The 18,238-nt window shown below is 41.2% G+C and overlaps 1 protein-coding gene across 5 annotated transcripts in view; it reads right to left on the reverse strand.

The window, feature by feature from the left end:
• The window catches only part of LOC118782129 (neuron navigator 2-like), a 116,575-nt gene that overhangs the window by 66,294 nt on the left and 32,043 nt on the right, over positions 1-18,238 (reverse strand). For all 5 annotated transcript variants that reach the window (XM_036535394.1, XM_036535393.1, XM_036535392.1 and 2 more), the window contains exons 4-6: positions 13,012-13,084; positions 12,317-12,557; positions 9,458-9,606 (exon numbers count right to left, since the gene is read on the reverse strand). In XM_036535394.1, the coding sequence (XP_036391287.1) occupies positions 9,458-9,606; positions 12,317-12,557; positions 13,012-13,084 (463 nt within the window). The remainder of the gene's footprint in view (positions 1-9,457; positions 9,607-12,316; positions 12,558-13,011; positions 13,085-18,238) is intronic.

Here is an 18,238-nt window from a genome sequence, read left to right on the forward strand (position 1 = left end):
AGACAAAACTTGTTATTTCAAACAAAGTCTGCCAAGACACTCTTAAAGTAAACCAAGAACAATTATAAGTTGCTAACACTAACAATGAGTAGATCCTTTATGTCTATCCGAGGCAGCTTCAGTAAGTAAAGGTACATTCATGGGTTTATTTTTGTCTACATGTGGTGCGTATGAAGTAGTAACACTTTAATTCCACCTTCATTTAAGATTCCCCAGATAAACATTTCCCTGTGCTTCTTTCCTCTTTTTTCTTGGGTGTGCTTCATAAGTCCTAGCTTGGCTGAAACGTCACTGGAATAGTACACAATGCTTAAATGCTGGTAATTATGGAATGTTTTCATTCACAGCATGACACAATCAACTACAGTATAACATATTTTAAACCTACATAAACCTACATTTGCCTTTTTCATGAAGCCGATGCAATACCCAAGTGTACAAAATCCCTGCAGTGCAGAGCACAAATGTTATCTTTACTATCTGTTCTATAAAAGGTTCAATTTTAAGACAAGTTTTAGAATTTTAGAAGATGTACCGCAACCATTGTGTTACAGACTGAGAACTGCAGAAGGTGATTACAATCAAAACAAAGAAATAAAGCAAAATATAAGAAGTAAAAAACAAATGAAAATATGACCTGCTTACACCTGGAATATCAATCCTTATTGAGAACTCTGCAGCAACACCCAGCTTCAGCCGTAAGTCTAGCGTTACCTTTGAGAGGGAGTTTTATATACAGGAGACAGGAGGAAAAACATAACTGCCTTAGGGAGCTAACGGCCAATACCAGCAGGCAAGCGTTTCAAATTGGAAAAACAAACTGTGAGAGATAGAGCTTTGTCTATGTTTTGCGAGTGTGGCCAGGCTGTGCGCCTGCAGGTTGTATATCATCACAGAGGCTGTCTGCTTGGCTCTTACTCAACCCAAACCCCCTGGCAGTTGAGATGACCCAGACCCCACACAGTTAGCACCACAGACATAACATTCTAAAAACGTTGCAGTAACATAGTACTTCTGCCGCACCATCATGGCAGAGTCTGCTGGATGATAGCTTGTAGCTGGGGTAGCCCCCACGCATCCTCACACTACAGACGTCTCCTCGCCTAAAACCAGGCCCCCCCTTTCCCTACCTGCCCTCAAGAGCTTCCACTCACCCCCTCTGTAGTGACAGCAACACCATCAGTGGAGGACTGGAATTCTGCCTCTGTCATTTCCCGAAGAGGCTATATGCTGAATGAGCCCTCCTCAGCTGTAGGCCTATAACCCGCTTTTCTATTGCTCTATTGCTCTCTATTGCTCTATTTCCACCAGTGCGAACTAGGTGATAGTTCTGGGCTGGTGCTAGTGCCGGTTTGGAGTTGGTTCAACTTGCGAACCTTCTAAGAACCGGTTTGCTTTTCCACGGCTAGAGAGCCACCATAGAGCCATGTCACTGTATACGTCTCCGCTTCCCCGCTAGCGCCAAGCTAGCGGAAACAAACAACAACAAAAACAAGACAACAATGCTTTAAAAAAACAAATTTGCCCACTACATTTTATACAATGTTAGCCTTTTGTGGAACCAAATGTTAAGTGATTTGGTAGGTGAGTCAATGGCAATGTTAGAAAGTAGCATGCTAATGTTAGCTACTGTTACCAAGGTTACGGTAGCTGGCTAGCGAGCTCTTGGTCAGTTAACATTACCCAAGCAAGCATAGCTACTAATTTCTCACATCAATGTTATGAAATTAGTAGCTATGCTTGCTTGGGTAATGTATGCTTGCTAGCCATCAATGTTACGTTCGTATCATTGATGTGAGAAATTAGTAGCTCGCTAAACAGCTAAGAAATCCATAGCTGGCTGGGAACAAGGCGAAACATAAAAATAAAACTCTGGTTTTTCTTCTTCTTCTTCTTCTTCTTCTTCTTCTTTTTAGGCAGACTAGATGCTACACTAGCTCTGTTTTTTTATTTTTAAAAATGGTGGTCACAACATTTTAGTTTAGTTGGTCTTGTTGGTTACGATAATCCTGCGCCCAGCCCCTGATGTAAGCAGTTCTTGGTTCTAGACCAGCAAAGTGTTGGTGCCGCTCTCGAACCAGTTTTCCTGGCCGAGAGCCGGTTCTTTGGTTGTTGAAATGTGAACAACTGGTTTGAGATTAGGCACCGACTCCAAACCTGCCCTTGAACTGCCTTGGTGGAAATGGGGCAATAGACACATGCATATATCACACACAGGCTGCTGAGCTGCTGGAGCAGCCCAATGTAACATTACTCTAAAAGCCTGCTGTCATAACAAACAGCAGAGCGGTGGTATTAGATCGTTTAGTTATCAACCACAGCATTTTTTGTATAAGCAGTGAAGTCCCTTCCTAATTCAAGCTTTCGTAGATATGGTTTGAGCAAAAATCTACTACTGCTTTTCATGGCTGGAGACACACAGATGATATTACACAGTCAGTGCATAAAATCATATATATATATATCATCATATATTTCATTTACCAAACTGTCATTGAAATTGCACTTCTTTATTGCTTTAAGAAATGCTGTATTGCATTAACATGTCATTCAACATATAGGCTTTACATTCATATAGCCCCTTATCCCAAAATAATGTGAATTTCACACTCAGACTTAGTCTGGCTCTGGAATGATAGAGTGGCTCACAGTAATCTTGCGAGATCTTGTGTCTTTATTCAGAGGAAACTCTTTCACTGTCCATTTACAGCGTTTCATTCCCTTCTGCACGTGTTCATGCCTTGCACCTTAAAATAATTAACATGCACTAATTAGATAAGCCCTAAAATTGCTTCAGTTTCTGCACATTTTGACTGTCCTGGTCAAACAAAAAAAGTAATTAGCAAACGCTTAAGACCAATTAGCCATGCCAACTAGCAGAAAGTGGGTCAAATTGCTAATAACTTCCTATATAAACAGATGAATGAAAGATTGGCTGTAATTGCCAATGTGTTGGAGTGATTCAAAGTGCAACATGTGCTTCCAAGATGTGGGAAAAGGAACTTCACTTCACAGATTTGCAGTCCAGTACTTAATGCAAAGGAAGAGGGACTTTTCATGGAAGCTGCAACACACCGAATGATGGCCTTTCCATGCTCTCTGTAATTCATGTGTTAACTGCAATGTTATTTGAGACATTAAAGAAATGGCAAACCCCTTTACTCGGATAATGACACGATAGACTGTAATACAAATAAGCGCAATCGCCTGAGATATCTGTAGCCGAATTTTGACACTTCGCCATACTTTTTAGTACTTTAATGAGATTTTAGGCAATAAGTCAAATTAACCTAGTTCACATCACATGCTTGAAACCTAATTTACCTCATTATCAAGGAAGTTCACAACAGCAAAGCACTCGATCTTGTAGAAAAGGGATCTCGTAAATCACATACTTCTGCAGCATTGCAGCGACCTAGTTGTGAATACCATAAAAACTTCCATTAAACACCCTCGGCACTTAATCTGGGAAGCTGCACACAGTTTCTGTGTTGATTGTAAACTGGTTATCATTTGGGACCTGGGGAATTTCAGACATTTTACAGTAAGTACATTTTGCTGCTCATGTTATGATCATTATCCAGCTTAATTTTAAGGAAAGAAAAGGACACTCCCAAAAGTTAGCTGTAACTGTATCAATACCTCTGTGCCCCTGCACTCTCTTTCAGAAGAGGACCCTTTCCTTGGGACAGGCGTGTGCGAGGGCTCGACTGATTTGCTTGACCGGGATATCCGGCAGTCCCCCCCACCCCCACACCCTGCAGCTACGCTCTCAACATGACCCCGTTTCATGGGTCAAGAGCAGAGCAGTTCAACTTGCCAAAATCACTTAGAATGTTCCTTGTTACACTGAGACACTTGAAAGGACCACTTTTCTCCCCAAAGGATTGTTTGATAACACCATGATTACTGCTTTAATATTGGAAGTTTACCGAGTTGAAAAACAAGCATAAATGCATTACAGGCCTAATTCAGCCAACACAGTTTGTTTCACCATATTTAATGGTCATGAGCTTTTCATTTCAACTGTCTTAAGTCACCCTAAACTAATACTGTTTACTCCCTTCACTGTTCTATGTGTAGCCATCTAATACACAAGACTGCAATACTGCAGAAACTGTTAGTATCTTGAATATTAGGAGTTCACAGTTCAGATGGTGGATATAACGTCTACTTATATACTTATGTCAAGGCTTTTTATCTCTTATTACAAAAGACTCCAAAAATCCTACACAGCAAAGCACATAACTAGAAGCTGTGCAAAAAAGAAAAGCTGGAGTTGCATAGTATTGCTCTGAAAGCATGTTGTCTGCACATCTCTCCAGAGTATGGGAACATCAGAGAGAGTTCTGGTACACTACGGAATGCTGAACTGCATCCCAATAACTAATGATGTCTTCACAAAGCCGCACACATAAAAAAGTACATCTCAGCCATTGTGCCCTTTTAAGTGAATTAGACAGTCCGCCCTTGTTCTAAGTCACTGATAAACTTTTTAAAGTTCCTTCACATGAATAAACACAAATAAAACAACTACAGCTATGCTGCCTCTCCATTCACGGTCTGGCTGTCGGTGGTAACAGCTATTCATATACATGGAGTACAGCTACTGAGGAAGAGTACTCTGTCACCTTAAAGATACAGTACAATAGTCACAGCACTTTGAGTGACAGCAGTTTCCCTTAGATTTCTGCTCACCTGTTATACTAGACCACTGACACTGCTTCCCCATGAAACCAAAAATGGTCATTTTTAGTAGGTCAAGGATCACAAAATAGTTCCTCATTTCCTCATCTCCACAGACTGTTACAAATCATAGCAAGCTAAGGAAAAATGTTACTAAAATGATAGTTTTACACTGGGGAGGAAGACCACAGTAAATGTGCAAAAAAGGACATTACTGGAACAGCACTTCCATAGTATTGCTGAGCAGTATTTACATCGCTGGTCACCATGCCACTTTCACTAAACATAAAACAGGTGAAACCTTTGACAGTGTTCATCTTATCACACTGTCCTTTGCCTCGGTGCCTTTTCCAAATAACACAGATGTATTCATCAGGGTAAAACTATGGTTATATCAGTATTAACAAAAATACACAAGCACTGCTACCTTCTTTCAAACTTAACAAAGCACAGAAAAAAATCTGCAATATTTCCCATAGGAGCTGAAATCAAAATATACCAAGGATAACCTTTACAAACCTCATGTGCAGATACCCCAGAGAAATGGTGTGGGGTTTGAGCAGAATCCAAAAGCTGACAGGCAGCCAAACTCAGAGGGCAAAGAGAAGTGAGATCTGGCAGCTTATCAGTGGATGCAGAGACAGGCAATCTGAGGTCCTCTTCCCTGGTCATACTAATGATACCAATCACTTCTCTCTCTCACTTCTCACACTCTCTCTCTCTCCCCCTCTCTCTCCCTCCCTTGCCTGCTGAACATCCACTCTCTCAACCTCTCTCTCTAAATGTCCACTCCCCTTTGGAGGGATTTCAGCGAGTTCAGAAGAGGGGAAAAATCAACCCCCCCCTCCTCAATATGTGATACTAGTGGTGACAAAGACCTCATCAATCAAAGCAGAGTGATGACATCATGCAGTAGGAAATACTGAGGGGAGTGGGCTTGACAAAGTGGCCATTGCAGCCAAAACCTGACTGACAGGTGAGATAGCTGGGCCTGGAGTGGTCTAACTCAACAGGTTATTTCTCTACAAAGTGATTCTCTGCTTTTCACCATTTCTAATTTCTGCATACTAATTCCAGCTTAATCCAATGCCCAATGAATACCTCAATCCACAACATACCACAACAGCTGGTCTAGGGCCATGGTTCACATGAGGAAAGTAGAGATCATCTGCTAATTGCCACCAACAACTTTAAGCCAAATGTCAAATGAATTCTAAGAGTAACTGACTTAAAAATAATGCAGTGCTTGAGAGAGACAGCTCTAGACCCAAACTACACCACTACTTCAAGGTGGATGTCAACTTTCCATATTAATGTACGTGCAGTTAGTGAGGATTAAGTCAGAATAAAAGCAGAGGTGTCAAAATGTACATTTTTTTGCCACAGTTTTCTGCAGCTTACTTGCATGCAGGGAAAGGTAAATTCATACAGATGATTCAGCTTTGTCAGTGCTTCAAAGTGCTTTTAACAATGAACATGCAGCCAGTAAAATAAAGGTACTCTACACTGTTGGAGGGCTGTCAGGTGGAGGTATCCCAGAAAAGCTGGTATGACTCACAAACATGTCTGAAATTTTGCCCGTAAAGTTGGGGGACTCTGGCCAGCACAGCATGACCCCTAACCTGAATACAGAAATACAGTAACTCTGACCTTATGCACAAGGCAGCAGCTCCACATGGTCACACTCTAACCTCTACTCCAATAAATCTTACACCTCCCTGACTAAAAAGGCCCCTGTGGCTGCTGCACAATCATTATAAATACACTCTGAAGAAAAGCTGTGTAAATTTAGGCTTGGAGAGCTCAAGATCTGGGATAAACTACACAGCTTGGAAAAGTACAGGAGCAACGTGTCTTGCCAATTCTGAATTCTGTGCCTGGCTGTACTTTGTACTGTGAAAACAATATGTATTCAGCAAATAAAAGTACAAGCAATTAGTCAAATGAGCCCAGTTTTTGACATGGAAAAATCATTTGGTTTATCAAAGTAACAGACTCACAATGACTGAGAAGAACGATTGTGTTTTCTTTAAGAATGCATGCTATCCAAAAGGGATTGCAGATTTAAAGGCACATAATGACAGGGAAACTTCTTTCTTTGTTTTATCTTGTCCCATGGTCCTGCGACTGCAAGCCAGCAACATCTCTGAGCTTGTCTGAATCACTGAACTCTATGCTGAGCAAACAAGCACGAGACAATGTGGCTCTATTCACAGGCCAATGTTTAACCCCATTTGCCTGGTAGAGAGAAACTGGCACACTAGGACATTTCCACCAATTCAGTAAACACATAGGGCATTTAAGCTGATTGACGAGTGCCAAAAATGAGGAACCATCAATTAGCACAGAAGACAGGTCACGGGTCATTGGCCCTGGGTCCGAGCAGCTTCCTACAAGCATACAACAAGAGGCCTTCAGGTTTTTTCTAACCAAGCTGTCAGCAATCAGGGCTTGTTTCCAAAGACCGTCAGGGATTACAACACACACACACACACACACACACACACACACACACACACACACACACACACACACACACTTGCATACAGCTGATAAAACAAACATGTAGACAAATGGACATGTTTAGAACTGGAAAAATAATAGAACACAAGAGTAGAGGTTTACCTCTGTAACACTGCCAATCGCCAATCCACAGTATCAAAATCAACCGCTCCTATCCAGCATGTCCCTCTTTAACACCTTGGACCATTGGCCAGTTTCTGTCCGCAATTTTCATTACGATGCTCAGCTCTTGTGAGAGGCCCCTAGGTCCTAAATCACGACCCTGTGCCCTACAGCCATTAACCGAGAAAATGAGTGTCAAGGTTCCTGGGAGAGTCTTCTAACAGCAGTGCCCGCCTCTGAGAGGAGGCTCACTGTATTCCCTCTCAAAAAGCAGGCAGCTCTAGCCCCTGTGGCACAGCCCATTAATGCAACAGTAATAGTGGTGCTGTTGACAGTTCAGTCATTACGGATAAATCACCCTCTCTGGAGACAGCTGTTCTCCCCAGCCCTGCACATCCCCACACAATGTTCCTTAGCAACAAAGAGGGCTTTAACCCTTCACTGAGCTGGCTTTACCCCCAAATCTAATTACTGCACTTATCAAAAGGTGTCAGAGAAAGGCAGTGCTCATTATGCGTGGAAACGACACCACACCGAGACGCGGTTCCCACAGACACACACTGGCATCCAGTGAGGATCAGTCTGGATCATATCATGGTGGAGAGGCCGGATGTTTCCTTTTCCACTCACATCACAGGCTAAAATACTGAGAGTGATACAATCAGGTAATGAGTTGTGTGGACTGCACCACAGTTATTAGATGTGTACTCAGTCAAACCCATCCTGTGATTCCTGATCTTATTTTAACTCTCCAAGATCCAGTACTGACATGTGTGATTGGGTGGTTTGATCTGCACATTACAGCAACAAACTAAAATGGAAAGCAATCAACCACTTCGACAGGGTTGCTGAATTGCAATGCTACGTTTGCTTACAGGGGTGACATTCATTTTCTGATACAGTGAAAGAGAAAATCATGTCTACAGACCGGCTTGGGTGGCAGATAGTCTGGTAAGATCGACATACATTAATGAGGCCAGTATATTAAGTGTTGTCACTGTATCAGGAAGACAGTGGCTGCTGGCTCTAATCTATTCTGGGTGCAACCAGGCTAACTTTTTCCCATGGTGCATTTCTCCCTCCTGGTTCCCGCACCTCCACCCCTATAACTGCTCCATGGAGTGCCATGTCATAGGCCAACCGGCGTGATTTATGGTGTTTCCATGCCGGACTGCTCATATAAGTCTGTGTAGCGAGCAGACCAGAGACTCCCTTGTTGTGTGAGAATTGTTTTTGGAAAATTACCCAAAAAAACAAACAAACCAAAGAGGTCAGAAATAGATTCAAGAATTACCAGTTACTTTTAAAACTAAAAATTTAAACTAGAGCACCACTGCATCCTCAGAATTTGCTTTCAATTAATACAACATTAAGCAGCCTCCATAAGGAGTTCTCTTGCAGCCTGACAGATGTACACTCATATCCAATCACAGCAGATGTAAACCAGCTAAACAAACAGGAACCCAAATCAAGAGAAAAAAAATGAAGTAAGACCTGGCATCCATATTACAACCTCAACCCCTCCTCCTTCCCTGTACTACAAAAATATATACAGAGAACCATCCTTTTTTGCATTCACAAGTGTATGCAGTCATTCAATAAACCTAGTCAGAGCTATAAAGAACAGTGCAAATGTTTGCTGTCTTTCAAACTGCCAAGCAAACCGCTGAAAATGTATTCATAATGAACTGAGGGCCTAAAGCCTAATCACGCTCAGAAACCAGAAAATCTGCCATGAACACTGATGATGTGGAGGATCGAATTAGTTCAACAGCCAGAATTGAGCTATAGAAAACAAACATTGCTAGAAAAGAGGGAACTGCAGCAGAGAACAATGATAGAATAACCTATCAAATTTTCTTAAAAGAAGTTAATACACTGGACCCACCCAAAGAAAAATGCTGTATGTGTACTCTCCTGAACGAAATTAGCTCTTTGTGTGGTATGAAAATCTACTCCTGGTGAATTACAATGCTTAAAATATATTAACATGCATATAATCATAAATTTCTAACACAAACCCAGAGGCTCCAATTAGTTTAACAACCAAAGAACAGGGAAGAAAAAGCAAGACTCAGTTAGCAGTGGCCAGCGAGGGGACTGTCCCAGATTTTCCTGGGATTTATCCCTGAATTGCTGCACTCACCTTTGTTGTGTGCGCTGGCTGATCCAGGGGCTGGCTTTGATTTGTCGATAGTGTTGAAGCTCTGGCTCCGCCGGTTGCAGCTGCTGGCTGACCCACGAGGCTTGCTTTCGCTGCCTGCAGCTGACATCCTCGTCGTAGGGCCTGGGAGCCTGGGGTCCAGTCGAGACAGGAGACAGAGATAGGAATGAGACCAGCCAATTCTTTGGAAATTCCATATGGCTCACTGGACTCAGATCAGTGCTTATGTGACCAGTGACCATCACAGCACTAATGGGTAAACTAGCGCAACCACAGTCACGTTCTGGCTCTTTAATTATCTTAATTTTATGTGGCCTCAACCTTGTTACACTGTTTGCGCTCGCTCATTACAACTCATTACTACTGCCACAAAGGCAGCTAGAAAACCCAGCCACATACTTAAAAGACAAGGTGATTAAATACAAAATGCCTGCATTTAAATTACACTACATTACGTTAAACGCAATTCAACGTATCGATTAAATATTTGGCGGACAGTTAAACGTGACTTTGCAGATGTGCCAGGATTACTATTAATTCCGATAATATATCTCATGATAAGGCCGACGTTTCAGCCGCAGTTCTACCCTTTTCTCCCATTTAATCGCCCAAGCCAGAATCGGGTGTCCACACTGATTTATTCCTGATGTCTCGCGCATGGCTTCATGAATTGCAAATTTGACGGCGGGAACGACAGCGCAATGCTGAAAGCGCCGGTAAGCCGATTATGGCCTTTTAATAGCGGTGTAAAACATCAAAATTCTAATTTCCCATTTACTATTCCGAAGGGTAAATGTATTTCATTCATTTCTTCACCGGAAAATCAAACAGCGTTTGTCCATCTCATAGTGGCTAATTTGACTTTCAGTTACACCAAACATAGGATGGCAGTTTAACCCCTTCTTACTCTAATATCCTGGCCAAGTCATTATGAAGGTGACAAAACGACAAAAGATACAGTAATTTCCATGGGTGTGATTCATACTCCTCCACTCTTTCATGATCTTACGCTTACACTTTTAACCAAAATGCAACAGTCTAATTCATGTATATTTGTGTGTTACGTCATCGATAATTTACAAACACTACGAAAAACAGCCCGTCTTTTATTTATCAATTTAACTAAATCACATGACAAGAGTGTATTTGTATTTGCACATTTGTATTTTATCAGCAGATATGTACAACCAGAATACATAAACACTGAAAATTAGGTGAAGGGAGTAATCAATAGAAGTGCTCATAGAGGAGCACCAATCAAATAAGAAGGGAAACACAAGCTTTCAACAAATAAATACAGCCCCCCTAGCAGCTTTACTTCGGTCGAAATTGCATGATGTTACACCATTTTCACCAGTAGGTGGCAATATTGTACAATTTCCATGAACAGGTCTAATAAAATGTACTCGGGAATGAGCAGCATCAACGTGCAAGTTGAAATAATTACATTTTAAACTTATGTTTGGTTTTGCATTTTGTGAGTTGAATGTGTTACAAAGCACACACAAGAAATCCAACAGATATTCCAAAGGCATGCGGTTTAGATACTGTCCAAACATGAAGCTGATGCGTTTTCTCTCCTTAAAGACAATAGCAGAATTGTGCATTTTTGGTTAGAATATCCACACACAGAATGCTCTACTGCAAGAGCAGTAAAATATTTTTGTATATTTTATAGTACATTTCAAATAAAATGTCATGCACGCAACAAACACATTTGGGGCCATGGGTCATCTAAAGCCAGGTTCCTCATACCTAGTTGGAAAGATTTCTCAAACAATGTATCAATACTGGGGAAGGTCACACTTATCAACCTGGGACAAGCCCTGCATCTAACCTGAAAGCATGCACTGAGGGTGGAGGAAGGGGGAGACACATGACACAAACAAGAGCTGACCTAGAGGCCTTTCTCTGACCAAGAGTAAACTTCAGCAGTTTACTCTGAGAAGAATCCCTGGATGGAAGACTGTGTAGTGAAGAGAGAAGAGAGAGATGGAGAAGAAGAGAAGAGAGAAGCACAAACATATGTTACAGGAGCAGGAGCACAGGGGCTGCAGAGAGATGATCTGCCAAACACTGGCATGGAACAAATCAGAGAGAGAGGGAGAGAGAAAAAAAAGAGAGAGAGCAAGAAGAGAAGACAGCAAGAAGAGAGTGTGAGGCGACTCAGGCGAGCGGTTGAAAAAAGGAAAGAGAAAAAGTGAGATTGAGATATGGGAGAAAGCGAGGTTAAAAGTGAGAGACTGACAAGAGTGAAAGAGAGAAAAGTGACAAACAAAAGAAAAGAGAGAAGGGAGAGTAGAAACAAAGCGAAGAGCATGGAGTATAAAAGCTGGGCTTTCTCTTGCAGAGCACAGCATGTAGCTCAATACAACAGCGATTAACTGTGGTTACAATTTTTGCATTAAAATGTCATTAACCAAACATATTGTGTGAATGTAACATTGTGTAGGAATTGATTTTGAGTGCAAAAAAGACTGGTTTTCACAACTGGAACAAATCTTCTGGATTTGTAACAGTATATAAAAGCATTTATCAAATGGTACTGCCATTAACTTACTACAAACACTAGATGTTTCCTTCTTTCTTTCCCAGCTAAACCTAACAAAAGTATCAAATATCAAACTAGTGAATTTTATAAATAATAATAAAAAAATTCAGGCCCATATAATTTGAAGTTATGGGGTACTTTCATAGTCCATCACTTCTTGTAATCAGGGGCTACATAAAGAATTTAAAATAGTAAAGGGATAAACCAAGAAGAAGGCTGATCTGCCTCTATAAACTCCTTGTAAACTCTTCCCAGCATGAGTCACATCTGTAATTTGTGAAGCTGTTTACCTTGACTGCATCTCTGCTTGTGCTTTTTGCGTGTGCGCTGAGGGGGTGTGCATTGGGCCCTGTGTTTGGGCAGGGGTCCCATGCAAGGGGGGCCCAGCCTGGCTGTGGGGCTGCTGGGTGGGGGCGCAGGTCTGGTGGTGGTGTTGCTGATGGGGTGCCTGTTTTTGGGTCTGCTGCTGCTTGTAGCGCGACAGGCTGAAGAAGAGTCCCAGGATTGCCTTCAGATTCCCATTCCGGATCTCTGTATGAAGCAGAGACAGAGGGGGGATCAGCAGGGAGGCCATCTCCCTAAGACCATCACAACATAACATCTCATACTGAGGGGCTTCAGCCAAACCATTCCTGCACACTATTACCTTTAACATGGAAATTCTCTTACTGTAACTCCCAGGGTAATGAGTCCATATACTATATGGACTCATTACCATGTCTATACATATACTATACCTTATTATTACACAATTTTAGAGAAAAATAAAAGTCATCCTTGTAGCTCCTTTTATAAAAGACCTCCCAGTTTCACTCCAGGCCTATCTAGATCTGAGGTAACAACAGTAACTGAACATTAACCTCCAGTCAGTCATTTTCTCAACTGTGAAGTCACTTTTTTGAAGTCATGGACCAGGAGAATTTGTTATACTCCAGTTCATTCCCAGCTCAGTGTAGAGCAGTAAATGTGGGTCTGGCCGATTTACCTTCTGCAGACAGGCCTTGTATGTTGACACCTTTAGCTGCCAGGAAGCTGAGGCAGGCATCAATGTTTTCAATCTGGGGGAGAGAGGAGAAGGACCAGCGTCAGAGGTATGCTGTCAGTGTGCATAAAGTAAACTTCCATGGCGGATGAGCTCTGTGGCATAAATGCAGGTTCTGTAAAAGATTTAATATGGCATAACAAAGAGGACGCCACTGAAACAGGAAAAACCTGAAGAACATTATAAGCTTGTAGCCCAGTTTCAGTCTCATTGTAAGTCAGGTTAAATAAACCATGCCCTGAAAGTCACCTGCCAGAGATGGTAGCTGTTAGAGATGACAAAATTAGAATGTACTTCATGATAATTAGCTTTCTTCAAAGTTAATCCTTTCAATGAGTGTGTCAGAGTAAAGAAGAAAATAAAGCTTGAGCCATTAGCAGTGACATCTGCTGAAATGTTCATCTTTTATTTCATATATCTAAAGACACTGGCATCAGGTTTTAAATTTAAATTAAGAAACATGCACTTGAACTTGCTGTATAGTGATAACTGTCATTAGTGGTAAGGGGTGTAATACCAGTCTGAAGGTGCATTATACACTAAAAGTGGCTTCAATCACATCATTAAACCCACAACTGCTCGTGCACACACAAACTTCCTACTGTTGGAGCAAGATCTGCCTGTGAAAATGAAGTCATTCACTTTGACCTGACAACGTGACTATGAAAATTCAAATAGGTTCAAATACTACTTGGCTTTTTGCTAAAATGCACATGTTGTTGACGGACTGAACCACCTACAACAATGTCCTATTGAACAAAAATCTGGTGGGAAGACCTTTGGTGTATAGACAAGTGCATTCGTGAATGAGTGATCATCACCCCTTCCCTGTAGCCTTTTCATTATACTGGGGTGTAACGCAAGTTTTTAGCACAGAGCACAACCAGGATGGGGGAAGTTCTTATTAGAGTTCCCTACAAACACACACCTGTCTAAGTCCAGTCTTGTCCCGTTTTCCATGGTGAAATCAGGGGAATTTGTTCATGCTGAGTGGCACATAATGACATGCAGCATTTTCCTTCCCAGAGCAGGAGCACATCAGGCAAAATGCAAAGCAGGCTGAAGTCCAGTCCTGAGGAGGGTGTTTACATTACCCTGTTGCCAAGCAACATGACAAAGCTGACCCACCTGCACAGTGCTGTCCCAGACACTGGGGCTCTGAGGTACAGTCATAGGTGTGCATTCACTCAACACAGAGGAGGACAAAACTGACAAACACCAGGCTATGATCATGTGACCACTATTGACTCTGGTTATTGTCTATCGTCAGGTGAAATTAAATGCAGCCTTTACTCTAACAGCAAATGACATCATGCTTCAATAAATAAAGGTAGATCAGAGTCTGCAAACAGGCCTGTTTCAGATGAACAAGCAGAACAAAGCTGGGCGCACAGCTGCTTGCATAGGTTTTCTTTATGCTCCACATTTAGATGCCATTCCGCTGTTTTAAGATGTTTAATGAATATCACTGTTCTAAAATAATAAAAGCACAACACTGCACTTGACATATAAATGCATACAAAATCATTCTGTCTTCTCAACACCTTAATAAGGAAAAAAGAAATCATCACAGATTAAATAAACACACTGCCGTACACCCCACCCATTACTTGAAATTATGCACCCAGTGCTATTAACAGGTTCGCTTTGGGGTAAAACAAATGTCTTTCCGGGGGAAAAAAACCTCATACTAATATCAGGAATGTGTGTTTAAAGGGAGGGTCAACGTTTCCATTTACACTAATTCCAGTTTATTTTAGAATCCTGGCCCCCTGAGAAGATGACGAGTCATTGCAGGTCATAGTAATTCACAGAGGAGGATTTTACACAGTGGAAGCGTCATAAGAGGCAAATTTACAGGTCAAACATAATCATAAACAGATGGCTCACATTTTAAATTCCAATAGTTTACAAATTGACCTGTATTATGCTGTTAAAGGATCTGTAGTACCAATCTGCCCTATGCTACTAGATCTTTATTTCTAGTCTGGATTTGAAAGAGTAAAATAACTTCTACATTCAAACAATTTAGTATGAATCCAAGGAGCAAAGCAGCCTCTTAACATTATTCTGGAGTTTTCATTTTGTTTCCCTCACTCAGGCATAGAGCAGATTCAGGGAAGCGCTGATGATCCAGTGAGGATGGGCAGCTTGTGTACAAATAAGAAAATGTAATAAGTCCTCAAGAATGTCAATTCCTGGCCACCCCAGGGCCACACTGAGTCTGTGTGTAGAGGCCTGAAGGGTCACAGAGGCAGCATGGTCCCAGAGCTGAAGAGCCAGAAACTGCCCTGACCCCTAACAGCTGTTCTAGTGACACATGTCTCTTCAGCACAGCCAGACGCCCCTGCTGGAATACCAGTAATGCCCTTTTCTGAATTCTTCTCCCCCCCTGAAATGACTGATCCCAGTACACTCAGGGTTTTAAATATAACTCCCACAGTGTTTCAAAATTAAAAAAAAAAATCAAATGACTCATGCAGACAAAGTTCAAACACAATGAAATACTGTACAACTACATATCATAAAGCAACAGTTTAAAAGTCATCTGATTGAAGATTGAGACTGAGGAAAATGGAACTGAGACATACAGGTTTTGATGTCTCCTGTAAATAGATTACTGCAGCAGGCTCAACAGTGTATGTTACAAAGCTTTAGCGAGTTGCCTGTGATGTAATAAATCAGGTACGTCAAAGAGTTTGCACCTGAAATAATGGGCACAACACATTGAAATGTGATAAAACTCTTCCCTCTCTACAGCTCTACACTGCAACCACTCTGACATCACCACTAGTCTGTAGATACACAGCAACACTCTCACTGTCCTCTTCAATTAAAATATAAAGAACAATACAACCATAGAGAAAAAAACTTTTATGCAGCATATCTATAACTAAGAGCTACATCTTACCTTCTACTGTTATGTTCTCTGAGTTTAACTCCCCATTACACCAAAGCAAATCTATGGCTCTAAGATTCATAACTGTCAATTTACACTGATTGCTAGTGAAACCAGAGGAGGGACAGCACATTGCTACAGCAACAGCCCTCTAAATAAACACACTCCCAGTTAACAGTAAGCTATTTACTCATTGCAACATTCTTTATGGATGAGCACTAGTTTTTTTGCCCTAACAAAAATGGGTATCCCCCATACAATCCTGCAGGAATCTGGCTGCACAGCATGTCTTTGAGATTGAGAGTGGCAAGTGACACTACTGCCTGTCAGCGTTTGACAGGTCTTGGCACACAGCTTCAAGTCTGAGGAAATTCATAAGCTCAACGCAGGATGCAGCATCTTTCAACTAGTTTCACTGTAAATACTTCAGCCAGATCCAAGTATCACCTGTGTTAACTGAGATACAACTGCCAGAACTGTGGCCTGTTGTATAAGAACCCTTTTTCCAGTCCCATAAAATGGTTGGTGTATATAACGCAACTAGATAATACATTTGTATGTACTTTATGAACTTAGTAAGGGCAAACCTTTCACTTACTGTCAGTGCAAACCAAGCATTTAACCACTTAATATCAAACCATTTAAAATCAAGAGACATATGATTCTCATGAAATTTAACTATATCTTACCACCTCATCTTCATATCAGCATTATCTAAAAAAATAATAAATCCAAAGCAGCTTACTTACCGAGCACAAACATAATTCTGAGAGACAGTAATTACAAGCTCACCTTTCAAACAGCACACATCATTCAGAGCATTCAGGTATACTGTAGACATACAAATCACGCCCATATTAGCCTCTGCAACACTGTGCTGCACCTGTGATAGAAGGGTGGTTTGCATGAAGGCAGGTAGTCTTCTAAATCAGTTTACCTTTCCAGCCAGCTGATACTACTGTGTATCAAACAGGGGAACATAAAGGAGAGACGTTAGCGATGTGACGTGGCCTGGCCGGTATTCCCCATCACGATGTTCAAACATTAACCTTTGAATCCTCACCACACCCAGACTTTCGTTATCATTATCAAATGCATATGCGATTCAGCTTCCTGTACACCGGCAAGTCATTTACAGTGTGCAGAGTAAAAAGTTACCGTACAACTACATGAAGTACATCAGCATCTAACAAAACATTCCAGCAATGTTCATGTAACACTGGTCTCATACTGCCAAAATGCCATAGCAACACAGCTACATAAGTAGGCTTCACCTTGCTTGGGCATAGCTTAAATGCAGCAATGATTAAACCTCCATTCATGTGAGTTGCATAGCGAGTCACCAAGTCTTCTGGGGCTAACATTTGGTTTCTTACACTACTGTGAACAAACTGATATGGCTTAGTATGAAATACATTATTCCAGTAAAAGGATTTAAAATGTCTTCCTGGGTGAGGAGGACCCTAAAGCTGTGTAATTATCACATCAGCTAAGAAAACACTGTGGGTAACTGGTTTGAACTGGTTACTCGTAACCTGCTTACTGTTGCTCTAGATGTGGAGAGATGGCTACAGACTAGGGATGACTCGATACCACTTTTTCATGTCCGAGACCGATACCAATCCGATACCGTCTTTTTCCCTCTCTTAAACAACTAAGCTGTTAATAATACATTTGTCTGGATGCACTTTGCTTAACCTAGCCATATAAAAAACATCATGCTCAAACTGTGAAACAAATATTCTACTCCCCTAAAGGAAGAAATGCATAGCCTACAACATGACCCAGTTATGCAATACTACTGCTTCTTTTTATTTAAACTTTTTCTCACACAGAACTTTTAGCAGCATTTTTGATTGGTCAGCACCATTCAAACAATCAAAATGAAATTTAAAGTGCAACTTCGTGCAAAAGTTTAAATGTGAGTATTTAGAGGGAATTATAATTCACTCAAAACCACTCAAAGTTTAGTTAGCCTGATCCTTTCGCATGTAACTTATTTTTATGCTATGTAACGTGCATGTTACATTACATGGTTTGTTATGGTTTCATTAACGTTATTAAGCTTCTCATAGTTTTCAGTTGGATTTGCGATATTCTTTATGTTAAATCATTGTTTCCTCAAAGCTAAAATTAGCTAGAGTTTTGTAATCGTACCAGTTTTAGCATACGCGCTAAACAGCAAATTACACCGTTGTGACCGTACGTGCTAAAGGGTTTTAAGCATTTACATGATAGTAGGGGTGGATGGTATAAACGGTATAGAAAGTA

This window comes from Megalops cyprinoides, chromosome 8 (genome assembly GCF_013368585.1).
Source record: "Megalops cyprinoides isolate fMegCyp1 chromosome 8, fMegCyp1.pri, whole genome shotgun sequence".
In the NCBI taxonomy this organism is placed as follows: Eukaryota; Metazoa; Chordata; class Actinopteri; order Elopiformes; family Megalopidae; genus Megalops; species Megalops cyprinoides.